This window comes from Brachycentrus maculatus, unplaced genomic scaffold, assembly GCF_059751285.1.
Source record: "Brachycentrus maculatus isolate JH-2025_06_01 unplaced genomic scaffold, ASM5975128v1 h1tg000309l, whole genome shotgun sequence".
NCBI classification, from domain to species: domain Eukaryota; kingdom Metazoa; phylum Arthropoda; class Insecta; order Trichoptera; family Brachycentridae; genus Brachycentrus; species Brachycentrus maculatus.
Genome location: NW_028281059.1, coordinates 165,764 through 193,108, shown reverse-complemented (window position 1 = coordinate 193,108; position 27,345 = coordinate 165,764). Strand labels below are relative to the sequence as shown.

Genomic DNA, 27,345 nt, shown 5'->3' with positions numbered 1-27,345 from the left:
ATTCTACAACCAGTCAGAAGTTCAGTAGTAGTCGCGTATCGTTATACTTACGAACTATGAAAAATTCGGTCCTCTGCTTGAATTCAAAAGTGCTTTTTAAATTTCAACTCCAGTGAAATGAATTGAAACGTGATAAAAAAATACATGTAAAATATTTATTTACAATAAAAAGACATCAAATTATCGTAAGTGTTCAGTGAATATTTTGTTCTTTTTGTTGTTGTTGTTTACTTACTAAACCTGTATTTGTTGTTTGTTTGTTTGTTTGTTTGTTTGTTTGTTGTATTCATGAACGGATTTGAATGAACTTATTGCCTTTTTTGCATGGCGCAGAAAGATAAAGAATTTAAAATTTAAGTTTATTATCGTTTCGCTAAACGCAAAATAAATTCTCTGTTACAGTTTTTTTGGTGGATTACGATAAATACAATTATGATTTCATTCGACATCTGATTACCTCAAAGGGCGAAATATGATTAATTTCATCAATTAAACGCATTTTTAATAATTATATATATAAACAATGAATTTCATAAAAAAATATAATTTTGAAATGTAATATATATATATATTTTTAAATTGAGCATAATTTTTTGGACTAAAAAAGACATGATGAGATTATTGAGGTACGCAGTGAAACAAAAATTAAACTTTTTCTTTTATGATTATATAATGACCATACAATTTTCTTCCAAGCACAGGCTTGGATGTTTAAAATTTTAATTTTTTTTTTGTTTGTTTTAATGACATGTACCTACTGTCTAAATCTGTCTTCTATACGCTATCCTACACTTACGAACTTATTGATAACTTTTTGTCTACATACTGTTTAACTATAGTATTTGGTTTCATTTTTACCATTTAAAAATGTACTTTGTATCGTCTCGTACTGAACTAAATTCTTTATTTTAATTTAATTGTACTCAAAATTTAAATAAAGCCCTTACATAAATTTGAAATACTCCTATTTTAGGCGGTTAGATTAAATTAATACATTCGAAAGAATTATCTTCTACTTGTATCAAGACTAATAATATCATGTTCAGAGATAGAAAATATAAAATAATCGTATTTATTTAGTATCCAGTTATTACAAAATAAAAAATGCATCTTTATTACAATATCTTGCATGTTCATTAACATTATTAAAATGTCATTGCTAGTTGTCATACTTGACACGGATTTTCAATTGGTTTCGTTTATTACTTTTTTATTCTCGTTCGGTATCAAAATTGTTGATATCTTCGATGTGTCCACTCTAAGATTTCCTATAAAAGGATAAAATGTACTACACTTTTTAAATATTTTTTATTTGTTGTTTTTTGTCATGAAATCGTGATGACATGGCTGAATGACACGATCATATTACATATTTCCTTTCTATCTTACACTATTATCCATTTACAGTTCTTCTATTTACCCTTATTCACACCCAATGGTGCATAAATTGATGCAATGTTGAGTTGATGTTTAATTATATTACCATCTCTCTTTAACCCCATTTGCAACGATAGAAATGTAACCCATTTTATTTTATGTTTTCAAATTTTCCAACAATCATTAGACAAAATATATAACATCAGCCAATAGTCTCAATATCTCTTTTTATTTTAATATTTTTTATTCCTTATATGTAAAAATAACGTTTTACTTCCTAAAAATGTCAAAAAAAACCTTGAATTCGCAATGCTGACATGAAATACAAAAATTTGACAGATTCGTAACTAGAGAGCAAGTTTGTGGGTTGATTTCGATAATTTGTACGTATAAAATATTAAGTCGTTAAAAATAAGTATTTTTCAAAATAAATTTAAGCAACTCGTTGTTTTTCATACAGTAATACTTACATACATATTGGTAAAATTCCAATATTTGCCACTCACCAAATGACTAATTAAATAGCTTAAATATTTGTATTTTTTTCTCATTTATTGCTAAAATTGTCAGTAAGCTGAAAAAAAATGCTACACAAATAATATCTTATTATAGAGTCTCTAATATTTTTATACTACTACTACTTCACGCCGTTTCCCTGGAGGAAGAGGCAGAGAGGATGGAATGTCATACTCTTCTATCCTGACATACACTCCTAGCTTCCTTCACATCCATACATTAAGTCACACATGCCCTCCTATCACGTAGATTTTTGGCACCAGCAGATTTTAGATTCTTATTGATCTGGTTTAGCTAATTATTTTTTGACATCTCATCAAAGATGAAGAAGAATATGGCAGTCTGGGCATTTACGGGGCTGACGACCGTCATAGGCTGGTTTAAGTGATCACTGTACACACGTGCAACATTCACCAATTCTACCCATTATTGACAACCACACTATGCAAATTCTTGGAAGTTCTGTATATATGAACCAATTTAGAAACCTTGTTCTTGAATCACTAGAACTTCACTAAAGACATCTATTGGACACACTCAAAATGTTGGTTTAGCTAAGTCTTTTTTGGCCGTCCTCGTTCTATTCTCCCGTTCACATTTGCCAAATTTACTTTCTTTGTCATTCTCTCCTTATCCATTCGCTCCAATGTCCTTATAATACCTTTTCTTAATCTTTCCATCTGTCCTTAGTCCAGCCTTACATTCCTTTCTTTTTTAATATGTACATGGAAGTCAAACTGATAGGTGAAAACGAATTACTAGTACCAACACTGATGTATGCAATCGAAGCAATGAATTGACAAAAGAAAGACAAAAGCAGAGAGGACACAGTTGAAATGCGATCCCTTAAACGAATTTGTGAAAAAAACGATGTATGACATCTGTAGAATGGTAAAATGTAATGACTTAAACTAGTTAAAAACAGGTCGTAAGACTGTAAATACTGAATCTTCCATATTCTGATCTCAAAATACTTCTTCGTCTATGTTGAGGTATCAATAAAAATCTTGATTTAAATAACTTTTAAGGGGAGTAACACAAATATTTGGTATGAAAATTTCCTACACTAAAAATATTATGAATAATATATCTGGTCAAAAAAATTATTAAGTAGGTTTTTTTTTAATTTAAATTAAACACTTGTGTAATATCTTTTTTGAGTTTATTAATGTTAACACGACTAGTTACTAGTAAAAAAAACTGAGAACATCTGTATGTATGTAGTTTTCGAAACTAGTTGTGTATGCATTGCTAAACTCAAAAGTAGTATCATACAAGTGATAAGTTTTTATTTGTAAATCATCACGTTATTCCACAAAACGAATGCCAAATGAATAAATGTTGTTGATGGATTTCTTTGGAATATCTTTTTTTGGTATAATAAAGTCACACGATTGAAATCAAAGAAAAAAATCCATACTCGTGTCATGTATCATAACTGGAACGTAATGTAGTTAGGTATTCCAATTTCCAAACCCTAAGGTCTTATGTAATCATATATTCAACTGCACATGTCATCGAAATTCTGATTTCGAGGCAAAGATAACCCCGAGATCTCGGACAGTCGTTGACTTGGAAGTCTGATGAGATAAAAGGTTATTATTTAGGAAATAGTCATTATTGCACCGATAATGCATTCGACATAAATCAGTAATTATTTAGGTACTTACTCTTTGAGTTTATTTTCTTCGAGAATGTAGAACAGACATGCTTTGTAGAGCAGCGATTCTCAACCTAAGTTGTAATGATCAAAGTACCATGCTATGGCACATCCGGATGACATTTTTAAAAATCCTACTGCAAACTATGCAGAAAAGTTTAATATCGTCACATACGTGTTCCATAAATAATAGAGAATTACATTTATTATTGTTTTCAAAGCTTTTGATAACAAAAATATACTATTTTTTTATGACATCCAAGTTAATATGTAGAAATGTTTATTTTTTGCTGTATATATATATATATATATATATATATACATATATATATATATATATATATATATATATATATATATATATATATATATATACGTATATATATATATATATAAATATATATATATATATATATATATATATATATATATATATATATATATATATATATATATATATATATATATATATATATATATATATATATATATATATATATATATATATATATATATATATATATATATATATATATATATATATATATATATATATATATATATATATATATATATATATATATATATATATATATATATATATATATATATATATATATATATATATATATATATATATATATATATATATATATATATATATATATATATATATATATATATATATATATATATATATATATATATATATATATATATATATATATATATATATATATATATATATATATATATAAATTGCTGAGGATCATCTAAAAATTAAATAATTTATAAATTGTATCTTGTGTTTTTAAATGATTAATGTTTATATTAAAAAAGGCGTTATTATGATATAAAAAGTTTTTTTTATAGTTATAGCATGAATAAATTAAAAGAAATGTGAATCGGTTAATATATCCAACAACAATCCTTGACCTTATGCTATATGAGAAAACGAATATTATTTCAATTTTTATACTATGAGGATAGGCTCATATAGTCAAAGAATACCATATAAAAACGTTATTTGTGACCATATCAACCACAATTTTCTAAAGCGATTTAAAACATGTCATCATCTTCCATTTAGTATTTACAAACGTTGTGTTTGACAAACTAAAATTTAAGAACAAATTATTCTGGTAGTAGGTATCTAGTATATACATGAAGTATCTACATGAATAATAATAGTTACAATGAAAAAAAATGAAAGGCGATGGGAAGACGCTCGACTGCGAAACTGGCATCGCGGGTTCGATTCACGCCAATTGCAAAATGAATTCAAGAAATATTTATTTTCAATTCGTCTGGGCTTTTTGGTGTATTTTTCACATCTACTTTCCTTAGCCTTTCTATCCTACCTGCAGAAAAGCCTCTATAAGTAGAGGCTTTGCGGGTTATTCCTTTTTTTAAATGGTACAATATTGAACCCAGTAATATTACATGAAAAAAATAAAAAATGCAAAACTCAAAAATGTATTTAATTGTATGCAAAAAAGAATTACACACTCAAAATAATCGATTTCAAGTCCACCATATTACTAACAATGTTACGTTACTTGATGTTTCATTCATTTTCTGGGCAACCAACCCATTTTATTTATATCCCAGCTAAACCTTATCCTACTAAAAAAAAGTCAACCATTCTTACTAGGTTTCGTAAAATTGTTTCCTTTTGTTATTTGTGACTCAAATTAGAAATCATAGTATTACTCGATCGACCTGCGACGCCAATGAAGGGAAGGTGCCTTAAATTTTTCATATGCTGAATTATCGTGCGGTGGCCTTAAAATTGTTTGAGAACCACTGAAATTTTATGCACATCATCTTTTGGAAATTATTTTTTAAATACAATATTAGCAAATAAAGTTATTGCGTACTCAGTTTGCAAATTAAAATTCCACTTAGTTCTGGTATCTTTCATAAGTACCTGCACTTGACAAATTTTCTTGACCTTTTTTTACATTTTTCTAAGAACTCATACTCATTAACAAGGTTGTCTAAAAACCTGTATTTTCAACAATTAATTTTTTACTCACGTCACGTGATAATGGGCGTTACCAACTAGCTGATAACAATCGGAAATAGCCGAAGTACAGTTCATAGTAATCGAAAATATGAATATCCGTAATCGAATCAAAATACATTAAAAAAAAAAACAAATAAATAAGTCGAATTTTCTAAGAAAACAAAGCGATACTAAATTTATAATATATATAAAAACTTAGTTAGTATATTTATTTTATTTTTACAGTGTTAAATCTTCTATGAATAGACAAATCAATCGAGTCTATTAATTTTTAACCAAGAACTTGAACGATAAAAATGTTAAAGTAAAATAAAATTTCGTTAGATTTTTGGTCCATTTTTACTCGTTCAAAGATTCATTTTAAAGATTGATTTTGTCCTCTAAATAAATAAAAATACTTTCACTAGAATTCATTACAAAAAAAGTAAAACGAAATAGCAAAACCCTTGTTCATCATTCCCAACAAATGTCATGAATTAGAGAACAATAATTTATTAACTTTTTCGGTAGCAATTAAAAAATAATGCAAATTTTCCTATCGTTGTATACCCTTAACGATACATCATTGCTTTCAACTACAACATGTGAGTATTACGTATTTTTTTCTCTTAGGATTTTTATTTTAGAAATCAATTGGCATTTAATTAAATTAATTCAGCTTTCCCTTATAAATATAATCTCAATAGAACAAGTAGAAAGTGGCTGTGAATAGCGTTGGTTACGAATTAAATAAATCATTAAACCGGAATACAAAATAACAATAAAGCACATTTACAATGTAATGTCATCCTTGAATTTATCGCGGTTTCATATTATTTTTTGACATCTCATCAAAACCAGCCTATGACAGTCGTCAGCCCCGTAAATGCCCAGACTTCCATATTCTTTTTCATCTTTGATGAGATGTCAAAAAATAATATGAAAATGACTCCTGTAATTGGAGATAATCCAGATTTTGTGAACAAGTATTTGGACACACTCAAAATGTTGTTTCATATTTTGGTTCTTACTAAATGTGCCTATATCAGATTTTGATAATTCCGTTTTAGTTATCTGTTTAGAAATATAAACACTTATTCATTATTTGAATCCATAAAATCACTTGAAGTATTCGATAGTAAACAGCATTGTTCCCAATTAAAAACAAATCAATAATAATCGTCATTGACATAGACACGTCTAGCAATTAGTATAAGACCTAATAATTATACGGTAATCTTATGGATTTATGCATAAAACAATCACAATAATTATTGATGGGTATTTAAAAATTACAATAAATCAATTATATTAAGTTCAAAGAAAACACAATATATATTTTTTAATCAAATATTTGTCAGGGCATTAACGTTTTAACTACGTAGTATATTAACTTTGGCATCACTTCTATTCGGTAAAAAAAATTGTAACCTTGACTAACAATACGGATCGATAACCGGTTTAAAAATACCAACGTAATCAAAATTAAAAGTCCAGACGTAACGTAAAGTAACATACATATATACATATATATATATATATATATATATATATATATATATATATATATATATATATATATATATATATATATATATATATATATATATATATATATATATATATATATATATATATACATATATAAATATATATATATATATATATATATATATATATATATATATATATATACATATATATATATATATATATATATATTTATATATTTATAAATGTATATATATATATATATATATATATATATAAATATATATATATATATATATATATATATATAAATATATATATATATATATATATATACATATATAAATATATATATATATATATATATATATATATATATATATATATATATATATATATATATATATATATATATATATATATATATATATATATATATATATATATATATATATATATATATATATATATATATATATATATATATATATATATATATATGTATATATATATATATATTTATATTTATATATATATATACATATATATATATATATATATATACATATATATATATATATATATATATATATATATATATATATATATATATATATATATATATATATATATATATATATGTATATATATATATATGTATATATATATATATATATATATATATATATATATATATATATATATATATATATATATATATATATATATATATATATATATATATATATATATATATATGTATATATATATATATATATATAACGTGGTAATATTTTCCTTTTGAAAATTAAGTGTAAATAATATGTAAAGTGGGTGTATAATAATAAAATAAACAATGTGTTGCTTTGTAATTAAAGTTTATAATTAAAGTTTATTCTTAATTTATCTTTATAATAATTTTTATATCTATCTATCTATCTATCTATCTGATTCTGACAGTTAATAATATTATCGGAAGTCTTTTGTTTTATTCTGAGCGACGCATGCGGCATCTGGTGGTAGAACTGTTTTATGTAGGTACTTTTTGTAAGTACTTAATAAAATGTATAGGTAGGTACCTAGTTATTTTATTACATCTCCCCCCTTGGGGAAGAAAATTCATAGTAAAATTTTCACTCGTCCTCCGGATCATCTCCTTGAAGTGAAGGGATAAACTTATAAGTGGTATAAGTTTAGTGATATGATAATTTTTTATTTATTTTTTCTTTCTTTCTTTTTTCCTTATTTTTTTCTTTATTTTTTTTCTTTCTTGTTTTTTTTTTCTTTCTTTCTTTTTTTCCGTTCTTTTTTTCTTTCTTTTTTTTTGTATTTTTTTCTTCTTCTTGACCCTTTTAAAGTAGACACAGTTTTTTTTCAATCCATTTGTTTTTTTCTTTTGAATTCCTTCATTTTTATTCTGATCTCTTAAAGTATCTTCTAATTTAACCAAATTTATAACTTTTAATTGTTCATCTGCATTTTCATTCGAGTTTAAAACTGGATTCCTGCTTAGACAATCTACTTCTAAATTCTTCTTTCCTGGAGAATATTTTATTTTATCTTTTGTAGAAGTTTTTTCTACTTTATTTTTATTTTCATTTTTCAAGCACTGTTTCTGTGTTATTTGTATGTCTTTATTTTTATTCTGATCTTTTAAATTATCTTCTTATTTAACCAAATTTACAACTTTTAATTGTTCATCTGCATTTTCATTCGATTTTAATACTGGATTCCTGCTAAGACAATCTACTTCTAAATTCTTCTTTCCTGGAGTATATTTTATTTTATCTTTCGTAGAAGTTTTTTCTACTTTATTTTTATTTTCATTTTTCAAGCACTGTTTCTGTGTTATTTGTATGTCTTTATTTTTATTCTGATCTTTTAAATTATCTTCTAATTTAACTAAATTTACAACTTTTAATTGTTCTTCTGCATTTTCATTTGATTTTAATACTGGATTCCTGCTCACACAATCTGCTTCGAAATTCTTCTTTTCTGGAGTATATTTTATTTTATATTTTGTAGAAAATTTTTTCACATGATTTGTATTTTTAATTTTATCACTAGTTCTTAATTTTTTTACGTCTTCTTTGATTATCTTCTAATATCTTCTAATTTTTCTCTCTCACTCCGAACATATTGTAGTAATTGTTTTAATACATCTAATGTTTCATAATCCATTTCCAATTAACAAAATTGTCGTTTTATAACGTGGTAATATTTTCCTTTTGAAAATTAAGTGTAAATAATATGTAAAGTGGGTGTACAATAATAAAATAAACAATGTGTTGCTTTGTAATTAAAGTTTATAATTAAAGTTTATTCTTAATTTATCTTTATAATAATTTTTATATCTATCTATCTATCTATCTATCTGATTCTGACAGTTAATAATATTATCGGAAGTCTTTTGTTTTATTCTGAGCGACGCATGCGGCATCTGGTGGTAGAACTGTTTTATGTAGGTACTTTTTGTAAGTACTTAATAAAATGTATAGGTAGGTACCTAGTTATTTTATTACATATATATATATATATATATATATATATATATATATATATATATATATACATATATATATATATATATATATATATATATATATATATATATATATATATATATATATATATATATATATATATATGTATATATATATATATTTATATATATATATATATATAAAGCTTCTTCTACATATATATTTGACCAGCAAGATAATGCTTGTACATAAGCATAATCGAAAAATACAAATTACAGTTGCTTACAGTATGAATGAACAAATATTTAAAACATTTTATATTAATAAAACTGTAAATTAATGGAAATAGAGATGCAGGATCAGGTAAGTAGTTGGGAGAAGAGGTAAATGACATTTTAAATTTTTACATTTTACTTGATTTTTTGTCCGTTATATCTAAAGTGTGTTGAATAGAGGTCCTATGTATCGATTTTTAACTGTATACACATTCTAGACCTATGGGAATTGTGTCTTGTGATGTTTCAGTAATTAAGCTTATATATTAATGAACCAGTTGAAATAATAGTTGATGTCAATGAATTTATACGAACGTAGATAAGTACATAATATACTCGCAATTTCCATAATATTGTTATTACAATGAATGTCAATCCAGCCATGACGTGAACTGTGGATAACTCATTATAATCCAATCCATATAATGATTTAACTGATATCATAATTGCAACCATTTTGTCAATATGTATTATGCATGGAATAATATACCTCAATGTATCGTTTCTCGAGCTGACGCTAAGATCAAAAGCTACGTGTAATAAATCCGGGGTCTCATATTATGTGACATACATGTATGGTAGGTATTTTAAGGCCCAGTAATCAATTGTTCATAACTTAATTTTCTTTAAACGCAGGTAACATTGAACCGTTTTTGTATTGAAAAAATAAGTTTTTCTTTAAAATAAATATGGTTTTGAATAGAAAAGAGTTATTGAAAAGTAAGGGGCAAAAAAATATTCAAATATTTTTTCAATTAATATTCTCAAAAAAAAGTTGTGCACAGAGACACGTTTGACTTAATGGCTAATTAATAGACGTCATATGGAATTCATGCATTAGGAATTCTGAGGAAAAAAGAGGGAAATTTGCAGGAAGGGTAAACGGGGATGATGAAGATTGCATTATGATATTAGGGAGCATAACAGGGGTCGCAAATGTATCATATTTTTTCACATTTATTGATATCTCATATTGTCACCTTGAAAATATTTAAAATATCAAGCTGGATACTTGAAAACTATTACATATAGAAAAACAATTAACTGTTTAATTCCGTATGTTTGCACATGCAAACATACGTACATACGTTGACGTACATACGTTGACTTTTTTCAGAGTTCAATAAACTCAAATACGTAATAATTAATAATGGTAATTAATACGTGGTATGGTAATAAAACACTCTCCTCATCATGCATTGTTAACTTTGTGTAATACCACTTTTTACACAAATGTCAAATCGTAATAATTTTATTTTAATGGCCTGATAATGCAATGATTTTCCGAAACCGGTAGTCACGAATAAGTGTTTATAAAAGTGGTATTACACAAAGTATACAATGGATGATAAGGAGAGTGTTTAATTACTTAACAGTTTACAGTAGGAAGTCATTGATATTTTTTCCGACGAGTTGTCCGGAATACAATGAATTTCTTTAAAATCTTCAAACTCATATTTATAGGTGATTTTTTACTCTTAATTTAGTTTTCTTACTTATGCTTATATTTTTGCTATTTCCAATTTTACATATTTAAATGTTTGTCTTGCGTTTTCACCTATTTTTCTGGTTTATTCTTATAGTAACCTTCATACCACAGTGTACTTGGATATTGTATTATATTGTTTACTTACGCACAAGCAATGGCTATGTGGGATTTTTTGTTTGTTTTTTGCTCTGCATTCGTCTGACGATATAACAAACATTTTCAAAAATTGGCAAACTTACCTTGAATGCCAATGTAATGTAAGCCAAAAGTCTAAGAGAAGAGTATACAAAATAATCGTTGAACCTTGAGCCATTTTTACCTAATATCAATGTATGTACTTAGTTCATTACACGTCATATTTATGTAGACACAAAACTGTACGCAAATTGTTAGTATACCCTGACACTAATATGTAAAAATACTTATATGCAAAGGTACTAATGTACATATGTTTATAAATAATACATATGTTTATAATCGAGGATACTCAACTCGCACTTATTACGATATCGATATTGTGTGTGTGTGTGTGTGTGTGTGTGTTTGTGTGTGTGTGTGTGTGTGTGTGTGTGTGTGTGTGTGTGTGTGATATTTAACAAAAAGAGTTAAATTCCATTAAAATTTTATGCAAAAAAAAGACGAACTTGTTACGTACATAATTTTGCATTCTGCTACATTATAAATACTTACATGTTTGAATCATGTTTTATTAAACTAAAAGACATTGTAAGTCGTTATGCTAAAGCATAACGAAATTCATTCTAACGCATAACTTATATGTTCTATCATAATCCATAAACCATGTGCTGTGTGGTGTCTATCGATATTCGATGTATTAAGTGAAAACAATCAATTATTGGTAAGGAATCAAAAAAGCTTACAAAATAAAAGTAAATCAATTATTAGGATAATTTTTATATTATTAAATTGGTTTTAGGATTACTTATTTATGATTGAGCAAGTAATGCGCATAAATTTTGTGGAATATTCGACAGGTACTGATATAATTTATCATTGGAAGTCTGGTTACGTTTTAATGACGATCGCTCACTCCTTTCAATAACATGACATATCGCTCACTCCTTTCAAGAACGTCATAAATCAAAAAACTTGATTTTTCAGGAGAACGTTTTTAAAGTTTAAAAATATAGTACAACGTATTAAAAATAAATATCAAGCCACTTATTGAACTTTTTACTGTGTAACAGATCTTTTTAGGTAAAACCTGAAGATTTTTTCTCCATTTGAAAAATATTTAGTTTTTTTAAAAAAATAATAAAACAATACCATTCATTCAAAATGCAAAAACAATACTTTCTACCTTGTAGCGGGTTAATATTAAGTTTAAAATATGCCTCTTTTGCTGGGATATGGTACTTTTCTGGGCATTCCGAAAACATGCACAACTGAAAATTGTCGATTTTTGATTTATGACGTTCTTGAAAGGAGTAAGTGATATAGGTCCACTGAAAAAATTATAGGAATATGATGACTTTAAACGGTACGATTCAGAATATTGAAAACCGAGCTTTTACTGGCTTATATTTTAATTATCGTTACTACGTAAAATTTGAATGGCGAATTTGAATCACTTTTAATTATTGACCTTACTATACATGTATTTGCCACCATAAACACAATAATAATTTATGTATGTCACAGGATTCCATGTATACAAACAACCAAAAACAATTAATTGGTATTTTTTTCTCATTTTCTTGACAATTATTTTCTATCAATAGGTTTTCTTAAATGCATAAAAGGTTTTTTTAAATGCATACGATTTTATATCTGCACGCAATGAGATAAAACGCCAAGCACGAACTTTATCAACGATTTTAATATTTCTCTTGGGTGTCTGATATAAAACAATAAATAACCTTGTGCATTGAAGTAATGAGGCAATATTGTACATAGGCTTCTGATCCTAAGTGTTAGGCAAAGCAAACTCTGTGGGAAAGTAGCACAAATGATGATGGGTATTCTGTAGATACCGCAGCATCTCGCCATACTACTAACTGCTTTTCACACGAGAGCCTATAAGCTTATAACACATTGCACAATCGTGATAATATGGTTATCATTAGAAATTCGCCAAATTTTTAATCATTCGTATTTGCCATAGCACGAATGATTAATGAATAAATGTTCGAAAGATTATTTCATTGAATTTAATTATTAATAAACTTCCCATAAAGAATGTGTACAATGGCGAACTTGATGCCTGAACCAATATCTTGCAACTTACCAAAACATGACTAAATAGAAGACAAGGTTTTTATTTTATACCCCCATCTAATGTTGCACGGGGCACTGCATAGTATATACTATGAAGTGCTATATGTAATTGCACACACACACATTTATATAAATATAAATAAATATATATATATATATATATATATATATATATATATATATATATATATATATATATATATATATATATATATATATATATATATATATATATATATATATATATATATATATATATATATATATATATATATATATATATATATAAATATAAATATATATATATATATATATATATATATATATATATATATATATATATATATATATATATATATATATATATATATATATATTTATATATGTATATATTTATATATATATATATTTATATATATATATATATATATATATATATATATATATATATATATATATATATATATATATATATATATATATATATATATATATATATATATATATATATAAACACAAGTTGCAAAAATTTGAGTAGCGTGTTTGTCAATCATGGATACAATGGTGAATTTTACTCGTGTATAAAGAGATCACTTAAAGTAGCCTATTACGGGTCGCAAGCCCTGTAAATGCCCAGACTTCCATATTCTTCTTCATCTTTGTTGAGATTTAAAGAAAAATACATATGTTTGCTTTCAAAAGTATGTGAAACATTAATATTTCATGTTTAATGGGATTTTTACAGTATCGGCATATTTTTGTGAACGCGACCCAGCATTGGAAACTTCACATTTTGTAATACATTTTTACCTACTAAGTACGATTCATCATTTTACCAAAAAAAATACAAAACATTTAACGGGCGGATGATTGTTTTTTTTTCAAATATTTTTATTGTGAACAGTAGTTTTTAAATGAACTATCAGACCATTAAAAACTACTCTCTATTGTGTGGAAATATAATGTCAAATGACATTAGGTATATTTTCGTGATCAAATTAATGTTCTTTTATACTTAATTGTTAGGTACCTACTACTATTGTGGAAACGAAAATATTTCGAAACTTGTTCTAATATTGTAATACATATATCGCTCACCCTTTCAAGAACATCATAAATCAAAAAACTTGATTTATCAGGAGAGCCTTTTTAAAGTTGCAAAATATAATACAATGTATTAAAAATAAATATCAAGCCACTTATCGAACTTTTTGCTGTGCATAAAATCTTTTTAGGTTCTGAAGGTTTTATCTCCATTTGAAAAATATTTAGTATTTTAAAAAAAATAATTAAACAATACCTTTTCTTCAAAATGCAAAAACAACACTTTCTGCCCTTGTATCGGGTAAATATTATGTTAAAAATATGGCTCTTTTGCTGGGATATAGTACATTTTCTGGGCATTCCGAAAACATGCACAACTGAAAATTGACGATTTTTGATTTATGGCGTTCTTGAAAGGAGTGAGCGATATGTATTTATATAAAGTACTGTAAACACCCCAAAAAGAGAAGAAATATTTTATATAGGTATCGTAAAAGAATATTGTAAACCCACTTAAATTATAAAATATGTAGTTGCTTGTAATTTTACTAAAATTACACGGCAGTACTTGAAGGAATTCATTATGCGATCAATTATCTTAATAGGAACTTATTATATGAAGGTATATAGAAATAATGAATTATAATGATGCCTTCAATATACATTTTCCATTACCTATATATAATACTTTTTTTTTAATTGCTACGAATTATTGCGTTAGATATCTTTGTAATTAATTGCTGAAGTAACTAGAGTTTCTCGAGAGGATTCGTACAATCTTTGCTCTTTGATTCTACAATCAGTGTTCAGGTTGACAAGCTATTACAAGTACGGGTATACAACTGCGAGTGCCCTAGATATTGTCGGGTTGTTGTCCCGTAGTTAGTGTCGCGGACTCTTAAGTCAGAGTTTCTCGGTTCGAACCCACTCACCATAATTTGATACCTATTTCTAATAATGAGCCGCTTAGGCTCACATAAATACTATGAAATTGAAATATTTGTGTTAATAATAAAAACACAAATTATTATTTCTCTTTTTTTTAAATATTTTTTCTGCAATTCTCCGTTCTAACCTAATATTCATTTCTTCTCAATTTGCCCTTCATTTGCGTCATCCCATATAGTGCAGGGACTTGCCTTCGTGCAATTAACGATCAATTTAAGGCCACATTGTTTCAATAAGGTTTTCTTTGCACCATCTAGATGAGGATAGAAATTTAAAAAGAAAAAATGTGTAAAACAATTGTGATCTAAAAAAATGAGGCCGGTTTTAAAAACTGAGGACGGCTGATGAATACGTGATACGATTAACGTGATACCCCTTGGTAACTCGCAATCTGGATGATAGTATGCATGAGGCTGCTTGAGGAGCCGGTCGTGTCTTTGCTCACGATTTAAAAATATACCATATATACCTATAATGTAATTTGACTTTTTATAATTTATGAGATTTTATATTTACTGACAAAAAAAAACAAAATAACGGTTCGTAATAATTGATGACATCGATTAGGTCAAAAATCTCAAGCGAACGAATTTGGAACGCGACCGGCTGCGTGAGAGCCAGACGTGTCTCTGCCCACTATGAGACTATATATTGGAATTAGACTTTTTGAATGTACATACTTTTATCGAAAAAATATTTTTATCATTTTTTGAACTCATTGCCTTTCAATAACACTTTTCTTTTGAAAAATATTTATTTATTTGGAAGAAAATCTTTTTTTTCAAAACAAAAACGTTAATTTAAGTAAAAATTCAACTTTGTCAAACGTTACCCGAGGCCTTAATATAGATAAATCTTTATTAAAAATCAGAATCATATGACACTTTATCCTCGCTGACTATATATACGTATCAATTAGTTATGAAAAAAATAACCTCGATTTACTTACATATATTATACTCGTACAAATACCATATACTCTTACATAATCTCAATAGTAGCAGGGGCATAGCGCGATCTTTTCAAATAAGGAAGGTATACATATATCATGCAAAAACTCATACCTCAATAGGTACGTACCGGCAAGGGCGTGAATTATATAAAGGCACAAAACCAGTACCTACCCTACAGATTCATAAGTTGATTGATTTGTGTACAATTTAGGAGCTAAGACCCATAAAAAGGTCCCCGATAAAAAAAAATGATTCAACAATAACAATGTTTCGGGACGAATTATTTAAAATATATATTTCAACGAAAGTTGTACTGACGCCATATCAATTTCGGAATAAAAGGCTAAAAAATATAAAAGGCCTCATGCGAGTGTTTTTGTCTAGAATTTTACTCATGAATTAGGTGAAATTATAGTAACTTTAAATATAAAGAGTAAATACGCTCACGGGTAGGCATAGGCCTCAATGAGTAGGGTCATGATAAGCGGTGTTGCATAAGCCGTAGCTAGATTTCAAAGTCACTTGGACGTTAGGTAATTTAAAAAAAAAGGCCTCATGCGATTTATTTATGGTTCCATAATAGAATTTCCCAGCCACCTTTTTTGGGCTGTAGGCTGTCATCGCTAGCAAAACTTTGTCCGTGGAAATATACATTATTTAATTAATTCGTGATGCAGATTCATTTTTGCATTTAATCCTCGTCTACTGACTTTCATGGATAAAAAAAAACTTTGTGCACGCCACTGCATACCGGCATTAATTAACTCACATCCGGAAAGGTTAATGACTGCTTATGAACGTACCAAATGCTATGACGAATTCATTGTCATTATCATAAGCAGGTAAAATACATGATATAGGATTGTCCACTTCTAGTCCCAAGCGTAAACCACTGTCCATTAATTTTGATAAATACCTACCCAGTGTACTCATATTTTAATATTTTCAGGTAAGATGGAAGAGGGTAACAACTACCCTTTCGACTTAAACTTTGGCACAGAACTTGATGCCTTAAACAAAATAGCAAAAAGACCAGCAGTGGATATAAGATTTCAAGACCTCACATACTCAGTGGCAGATAAAACTAGACAAAATGGTAAATACAATAGAAAAATATAATCGGAAAAGAAATATAAGAACTAATATAAAAGGTCTGGATTCTACTTTATTTTTGCAACTCCTTTTGTTCTACTTGCAGACAAATCTATAAACAAAAAACTTAACTTGTTACTTATTATAATAAAATGTTGTTTTTTTAAAACGGAGAATGTTGTTTTTTAAAATCTTCCAACACAAATACCCATGCGCCTTACTTTGGTATCGTTGTATGGAGGAAAATTCATTGTACTGTATATTGTTTGTTGCATAAAACGACTTTTGGCAGTCTAGACTTTTATTAGTGTTACAATATGAGTAATAAATATACTTCTTACTATATTTCAAGGCAAACGCAACATTCTGGAAGGAATTTCTGGATCTTTCCGTTCTGGAGAGTTGACTGCAATCCTTGGTCCCTCTGGCGCAGGCAAAAGCACCCTGATGAACATCCTAACAGGATTTACGTGAGTTTGTTAAATAAATCATAAAGTTTGGTGAAAAAACACGCCGTTTTTAGTTACCTACTTCAAAATATAAAATACTTCTTCGGTCTTAAATTATAGTAATGTACATATATAGTAAGCGTCAATACTTTTTATTAAAGAGCTTATTATTTCGCCAATTAATCATTTAACATTATACATATCGCTCACTCCTTTCAAGAACGTCATAAATCAAAAAACCAGATTTTTCAGGAGATCGTTTTTAAAGTTTAAAAATATAACACAATGTATTAAAAATAAATATCAAGCCACTTATTGAACTTTTTACTGTGAACAGATCTTTTTAGGTAAAACCTGAAGGTTTTTTCTACATTTGAACAATATTTAGTTCTTGAAAGAAGTGAGCGATATGTGAATTTTATTTTATAAACATAGTAAAGAAACGTGTATGATTGATATAATCATATAATATATATATATATATATATATATATATATATATATATATATATATATATATATATATATATATATATATATATATATATATATATATATATATATATATATATATATATATATATATATATATATATATATATATATATATATATATATATATATCTATATATATATATATATGTATATTTATATATATATATATATATATATATATATATATATATATATATATATATATATATATATATATATATATATATATATATATATATCTATATATATATATATATATATATATATATATATATATATATATATATATATATATATATATATATATATATATATATATATATATATATATATATATATATATATATATATATATATATATATATATATATATATAATCATATATCATATAATTCCCATGCATATAATCTGTATCTAATACAATTATTCTTGCAGATGCACAAACTATCAGGGTGACATAATGGTAAATGGATATCTCCGAGATATGCGATTGTACCACAAACTGTCATGCTACATAATGCAGGATGATCTCGTCCAACCATACCTATCTGTCCAGGAGGCCATGGAAATGGCAGCTAACTTGAAATTAGCCGAATCACTCGGAAAACATGAAAAAGCTGTTGTGGTTCGTAAGAGATTTTGATAATGAATTGTGTTTAGATTTTTAAAATCATTGCATTTAATTGGCAATAATTGCATGACTGCCATCTCTATTTGAGTATATTAAACATCAATTATTGGAAATCAAACTAGAATGACATCTTCAGGCAAATAGCACAACTGCAATATTTATTTTTTTTACATTTTGGTACCAGTTTGATGGGAATAATATAAATTTTGCAATGCAGTGGAACCTCTCATAACGAGTTTAATTTGTTCCAGCATCTTACTTTTTATGCGAAACACTCGTTAAGCGAAACATTTTTTCCCATAGAAATCAATGGAAAATACAATAATGCGATCCATAAAAAAATTTTATATAATTTTTTTGACGTTTATTCAAATAAAATTACTTGTAAATTGTTAAAGAGTGTTAAAACTTGGATTATAATTTGGATTTTGAAAAAAAAAACAAAATAAAAAATATGAATATTTGACAAATAATTTATCCCTTTTAACTAGAAATCTGTTTTAAGACATTTCTTTTAGCCGACGATTCAAAATTTGGCCAAATGTATCACAGTATTGTCATTGAATAAATTTGTAGCACGAATAGCTACCTCCTTATTAGGGTGATGCTTCTTAATGCACGATGCAACAGTTTCCCATGTTTTTTTTTAGCATTTCTCTTATTGTGCTAGAAGATTGTTGCTCTGCTACTTCCTCCTTCTCCATTGACAAACTCTTCTCTATAATGTATTGCTGTGAAACACAATGCAACTCCATAAACTTTTCGGTGGTCAGCTCTTGGCTGTACTCTTTCACAAGCTCTTCAATATCATTGTTATCCACCTCGAGATCCATGATATTAGCTAATGACACAATCTCGTTGACTTTAGACTCCACACTTACTGTTTTAAAATCACAATTGGCAAACACTCTCTGGCCAAAGTTTTTTCCAAGCGAAGTGATTTTCCTCTTCGTAACTCCTTCCCAAGCCGCGAAAAACAAAATTCATTCACAAGTGAATGTCGTGAAAAGGGGACTTGCCCTTCCTCTGTTACTCGTTATGCAAAACATCTTTTGAACTTTTTCAGTTTTTTTTTTTACTTGCTATGCGAATTAATCGTTATGAGAGGTGCTTGTTATGAGAGGTTCCACTGTATCTACATTACTGCCATATTTAGTAGAGTCAATTATTTATCAAACCAAATACTTTCAGTCATATAAATTGTATCCACTCTACCATGCATACTTTCTATTTCAATGTTTACTAACAAATAAATTGTATTCCCAATAGGTAAATGAGATACTCACAACATTAGGATTAACACAGTGCAGAAATACGCACACTGATAAATTATCTGGAGGACAACTCAAAAGACTCTCAGTAGCATTGGAACTAGTCAACAACCCACCAATTATATTTTTAGATGAACCCACAACGTAAGTACCAATCATTTATATAAAAAAGTAATAATGATCCTATTTGACTGAAATGTTGACTGAAATGTTGACTGAAATGAAATGAAAGTTACTCTGATAATCATTGTATGATATTTGATTTATTCACTTGATTCTAAAAAAATAATTGAATCATCAGTAATCATTCACTAAAGTTGAATAAGTTAAGTATTATAGTTAGATACCACAAAGACACTGAAATCCAGCCTCCCCTGTCAAAATGTAATAAGATTTTAAAGACAATAAAAATTATTATATTTTTTGGTATTTATTTATACACTGTGACATTCATTTCAATACTCTTCATCATTTATATTGAGATATCAATAAAACACCATTATTTGGTTCCATATTCTGTCCTGTAGCCTCAGTCTACAAAATTAATATGTGACTGGCAAATAATTGATACCTCAACATGATAGTTTATGATAATTTAAATGAGTAGCTTTTTTGCAGTGGGCTCGATGTCGTAGCTATAAAGCAGACTATTTGCCTTTTGAAGCTGTTAGTGAATAATGGTAGGACCATAATTTGTACTATTCACCAACCGGCTGCATCAATGTTGTCACTATTTGACAATTTGTATGTTGTGGCCAAAGGAAAGTGTGTTTACCATGGCAGTCCAACGCATCTCGTCCCCTTCATGAAAAGATGCGGAATAGAATGCTCGACTACGCATAATCCAGCAGACATCATCATAGAATGCTTACAAACAGATACAGATATTGATAAGATGTCGGAGATGATAAGAAATGGAAAGAACCAAGAAGGAACTAAAGAAAATGAAATATTTATGAGTGAGATTCAAGGGGCAAAAAAATTACACTTTGACAAAGATTTGGCGAGCGCAGTAAAAATCGGGTTAGGGTTTCCAACATCATTTTGGACCCAATTCACAATTATACTGAAACGAATGCTCTTACAAAAAATGAGAAACAGGGTGAGTTAATAAGTTTTTCTTCTTAGACCGCTATCAGCGCCCTGATGGGGCACCACAACAGATTAATGCGGTGTTAACTTTATATTAAAAGTCCATCGCTCCTTGGATATACAATAGGAATGGATTATATACAGTATTGAGGGATATTAATGACTTAGGTAAAGACCATTTCTGCTATATGGGAAAAATAGTAAAGGAATAATAGATAGGAAAAGAGAAAATAACAGTAATAAGTACCCACTTATTTCATACAGTTGCATAAGATACAAACCTAGAGCCATCAAAACCATCAAAAGCTTCTTTTTGGTTGGTTGTAAGATATACCAATAAATTCATAGCAACAATAATTTCGGATCTTGGTCCCATGGTTTGTGTCGCGGACACTGAGGTAGTTTTTGGGTTCGAACCCATTCTACCACAACTTAATTGTAATAAAGGGCCTCTTAACCCTTTGAAAATAGTATGAAATTTAAAAATTTGTGGCTATAATAAGATCACAGATATGCATATTTCTTTTTAAAATATACATTTCTATATTTAATATATATTTTATATGAGATGTTCTCAATTTTCAGTTGGCTCTTTGGATACAATTAATACATCACTTGTTCAGTTCAATGTTTCTGGGGGGCATATTTTGGGGAGTTGGAAATGATGGGACCCAACCAGTTACAAACTTTAAGTTTTGTTTTACAATAGTTATATTTTTCACATATACCTATGCGATGGTTCCTATTCTATTGTGTAAGTAGATTTTTTTTTTATTCATTTTTTCATAAATATAAACAAAGCATTCAGATTACAATTTTTTTTTCATTATAAGAGTTTCTTATATCAGTTGAAATAGTCAACAATCTTTACATGTAAAATATTGTTCTGTAAATTGTCATTAACGATTGTTCTGTGTACATTTTCGGATAGATTTTTCTTTTTGTACCACTCCTCGCTGAAGGTTGGCAAACATCATGACAATTTTTGCTTTGTCTTCAGCCACTCTTAATGGCAATTAAGTGTTACAGGGGAACCTCTCTATCAAGTTTTTAAGTCAGGATATACATATTCTTCTGTGCTGTGTTTACATTCCATTTTGCCTTGTTATATAATTTACATTATTTCATATTTTTCTCCCCTCACGAGTTGGTAGCTATTATTTTTTTTTATTTGTGTAGAAAAACTAATGATGCATTACTATATTTTTTCATATTAAGATGGTTTTTTTTAGACCCTACAGACTTGAAATATGTAAAAAGAGAATATTTCAATAGATGGTACGGATTGAATGCTTACTTTGCAGCATTGTTATTATCTGGATTACCAATTATGGTAAGAATAAATTTTAATGGTTTTAAAATTACTATAAACGAATTATTGATTTTAAACAAGTTATCATTACACATATTATGTCACAAATAGTTTGTTTTTCATATAATTGTGTGCATTTATTGGCCAGTAAAAAAAAATCCCCATCGAAGATTATTTTTATAATCTTCATACATATATAATTTTTAAAATTACATAAAAATTAAAGTACCCTTTTCCATGTTTTAGAACAAATAACAACAATAAGAACACTTTGCTTCTGAGAAAATGCATATTTAATTGTAGTAAGAATATATGAGGTTGAAAAATTGCTATTATACATCTGCATATTTCAACGTTTCATAATTTAAAATACATTTGTATGAAATTGAAGTATTTTTGTAAATAATAAAAACACAATTATAATTTTTTAAATGTTTTTATAAATGTCTTACTTTTATTACAGATAACACTGGGCATGGTTGCAATGTTAATCACGTACTTTATGTCCGGACAACTCGTAGAATTTGAAAGATTCCTCCACTTTAGCATTACTGGATATATAACGGGAATGTGTGCAGAAGGTTTTGGATATGCAATTGCATCGATCTATAATGCAAAGGTAAAAATATTTGTTTAGAAATATTACCAATGCCAACACAATTTCACTCAGGTGTTTGTTTAGCTGACTGATCATATAGAAAAGTTTGAAATTTATCACTATATTAAAATCATTTGGAAACTGAAATATTTACAAAAAAAACCCGTGAAATATTATTAACCCTCTGTAAGGATTAGATGTTTTTAAAGTGGTATGAAAACTGCTTGAGGTCATAAATAGTTTGAGGTCAAAAAAGTACCAAGCCAAACTTATTTTGAGATAAATTATGATAAATAAAAATCGTTCAAAGAATGGAAATGGGGGCTTTCCACTATTAAAGTAGGATCCGCCTAACACAGCATTATGCAGTAGTATTAGTACTATTAGTAGATTCACAAAAATCGCACATGGCACATGATTTTTTGCTTTGATATTCACATACAGTCCTGCAGTGTGTTTGATATCATATTACACTATGTCTTCTTCCTGGCTACATCCCAGCTTATTGTTCTTGTAGACTGCTGGGGTCAGCTCTCCTCGTCCTCAGGTTATATGTCCTTCTGTCCTGGATAACGTCACCTAGGCCATGCCTTCGAATCATGCTGTCTTTCCGCTTCACCTATGAATTCCTTGGTCTTCCTCTAGATAACCTTCGAGGAAGATCCATTTCTATTGCCTGGTTAACTACATGTTTGGGTTCTCTGCCTCCTTTATATCCGATCAATGCTTTCCTATATCTTCCTATTAATGTATTTACGCCCAAGCTTCCACCAATGCATAAACTCTTTATTCTGTCTCTAAGGGACACTCCCGCTGACTATATGAGCATTCGCATCTCAGCGGATTCCAGGTGCCTAGAAAAGGTGCTATACATCGTCCAGCATTCGGAGCCGTATAGGAGCACGGATCTGACAATTGATTGGTAGACTTTTCCCTTTAATTTGGATGGCATTTTTGGATCGCAAAGGATTCCAGTCACGGATGGGAATTTTATCCACCCCACACTTATTCTGTGTGATACATCTGCTGCGCACCCTCCATCCCTATGTATAATAGATCCTAGGTATTTTAAGGAGTCGCAATTTGGTATTGCTTCTCTTTTTAACTGCATTGGGCAGCATTTGTATTTTCGAACGGGATATATTTGGTCTTGTTTCTGCTCAGTCTCAATCCATTGTGCTCTAAGATCCTTCTCCAACTTTCCAGACCATTTTGTAAGTCTTCGTTATTTCACTCATTAGTACAATATCATCTGCGAATAACAGGACCTTTAGAGAATTACTCATTTCTTGGTGTGTTAAATAGTCTATGGCGATAGCGAATAGCGGGCTGAGCACCGATCTTATTAAAATATGTGTTTCGATATAAGTGTGTAAATGTTAAGATAACATTCCCATGAGAAAGTATTTTTCAAAAATGGCTCAATATAAATTATCAAAAGTTATAATTGTATAGCGCTATTTCATTTGGCACTGCAAATTACATATTAGTATGTATACCGCACTTTAGACATGATCTTGCTGTATTTATATAATAAATTACAAAAGAAATTAGATTATGAATTCTGAATTAATGAAATAATGAGGACAGGCCCATTCAGCTTGTTTTTTTTTACGCTAGCACAAGAAAAGAATATGTTAAAATATATTGGTATGCATTTTGATCACTGATTGTAATTAAACTAGTATTTTGATTACTAATTGATGTAAATGAACACTCCCTCTTATCTCTTTTGAATTTTAATAACATGAAAATATTTTATATTTCAGAATGGATCAATCATAGCTCCATCGATTATGATACCGTGCTTTGCGATTTCTATGTATGGAATAGGATTCGGTCGTAAGATAGAGGCAGCGATGAAGATATTTATGCGAATATCATATATTCGCTTCTCTATGGCAGCATTCTCTTTCGTATTGTTTGAAAACCGACCGCCAATGAAATGTAATGATATATATTGTCATTATTCTGACACCAAACTTCTAATACGTGATATTGGAATAGAGGAGTCAAATTTTGGTCTAGAAATACTTGGCCTTTTCGTATTCATATTGTTTTATAGGTTAACGGCGTACTTTGCTCTGCGTTATAAACTTCAAACAGATGTTCAGAGTAGATTACCTAGTTGTTTAAGGTTTTTGACGAGAAGTGAGTTACTATCAAAACTTACAACAAAAAAGTTTTGACTGATTAATTATAAGCATACACTCGTAGTAAACATTATTGAAAGAGCTGTGATAATAAAAAAAGTTAAGTCAACAACATTGGTTACCATTGATTTGTTATAATCAAATTTAATAAAAGAAAACCTACTATTTAGTACAAAAAAGGGATCTAAGAAAAACAATATTTGAAAATATCCTATAAGAACTTGTCTTTAGCGGTCTTCTTGTGTCCAATATTGAATAAAAGCCTCCCTTTTGTCTTCCACAGTTGTCTCTTCCAGTGCAGGCTCGCCACTTTCTTAAAGTCGTCGGACTATCTTGTCTAGGGGCCTACCCACGCTTTTGCGTCCTGTTCAAGGCCTCTAGTCAAGTACCTTTTTTGTCAATCTATCCTCTCAGATATACATGCCACATGACCTAATATGATATGATGACAAGAACTTAATAGAATACAAATAATTACAGGTATTAAGAGATGTTTAATTTTTAAAAGATGTGATGTTTTATATAAATTTATACTAACATTAGGTTTGAAATAACATATTTTCAATTGATCGGGGGAAAGGTTATGTAGTAGAAAAAAGTTGGTTTGTCATTGAATAAATATGATTAATATATTTTTTTTATTTAAATATCAAATATGTTTGTTTATCCATACCTCTATTTGGCTGCTGTGCTGGTGGTCCAGGTTCGATTACCCAGGAGGCTCAAAATAGATATACTTGTGATTTTTCACTGTAATATTTATTTAACATTGCCCTGAATTGGTACCTGAAAAACAGTACTGATTACCTCACATTTGTCTGATTAACAATCAAGAAAACACCGTCCATATAATGCAGTACCCTGTGGACCATTAAAAGAAAAAAAACGCAGAGTTAAAATTTCAACGGGTTTTTATTACAAAATTTACAAAAGGTTGTCTTGCGTAAACAAGCATAATACACAAAATAGACTCTTAGGAAAGAATGTCTGATTTAATACATAGATTTACACAAATGATTCTTAAGACTTCTTTTATTCATTAAAACCAGGAATATCAATAATTTGATTGATCATTCTTATTTGCAAAGTTCAGTTATCAAAATAATGCATTTCAATATTGTAGCAATATATTGCCTTATTACACATATGCATTGTTTAGAAAAGTTTATACCAATTTATATAAATCCAGTGCATTAAAGTTCCCACCCTCGTCAGTTCCCTGCTTCCGGTATGAAATACATTAACAGGGACCTCAGACCTCGAGGTAACAGGATATTACATAGAATGCAAATTTTGTAGTGGTGACTCTTGCGCCTGTGACGCATAATGAGGTAACATGTCATTTTGTTCCATTGAAATAAAGATATATTGTTTAATTCTTTACTATTTTTACAGATTTTGATTTAAATAGTACCTTAATGGTGTATTACATAACAGATACAATAAATATTTTCTACTACTGCTCTTAAATTTAATTACTAAAGGTAGGGACTGACCGGAGCATTTCGTTGTAATGTAACGTCATAACATCGCTCGCGGCGAGCATCAGCGGGCATCCGAAACTATGGATGGAGCATTCGGCTCGCTGTACTGACTATACGAATGCACGTAATGGCTCCGGTCAGTCGCTAACATACGATCTGACTCGGTGATAGAAACTTATTTTTATACCAAAAATACTTTTACTTTAATTAAAATAATTTGTGCATGTATACGCATGCATATACATGATATAATTTTTAAGAAATATGTAATAAATGGTTGAGTTTA

General features: G+C 28.1%; 1 protein-coding gene across 1 annotated transcript; it reads left to right on the top strand.

Moving 5' to 3' along the window:
* LOC148304672 (ATP-binding cassette sub-family G member 1-like) lies at positions 1-27,345 on the top strand. The gene is made up of 10 exons (XM_088267931.1): positions 1-185; positions 17,432-17,578; positions 17,927-18,044; positions 18,954-19,143; positions 20,419-20,564; positions 21,039-21,522; positions 22,098-22,266; positions 22,745-22,845; positions 23,288-23,443; positions 25,192-27,345. Exons 2-10 carry the CDS (start codon positions 17,437-17,439, stop codon positions 25,609-25,611), a joined length of 1,926 nt encoding a protein of 641 aa, XP_088124057.1. The 5' UTR covers positions 1-185; positions 17,432-17,436; the 3' UTR covers positions 25,612-27,345.

Bases quoted from the DNA above. Each gene is read 5' to 3' on its own strand.
- LOC148304672 (XM_088267931.1), top strand. From the start codon at position 17,437: ATGGAAGAGGGTAACAACTACCCTTTCGACTTAAACTTTGGCACAGAA. The intron at 21,523-22,097 runs GTGAGTTAATAA...CTCAATTTTCAG, and splicing joins TACAAAAAATGAGAAACAGG to TTGGCTCTTTGGATACAATT. The intron at 22,267-22,744 runs GTAAGTAGATTT...GGTTTTTTTTAG, and splicing joins GATGGTTCCTATTCTATTGT to ACCCTACAGACTTGAAATAT.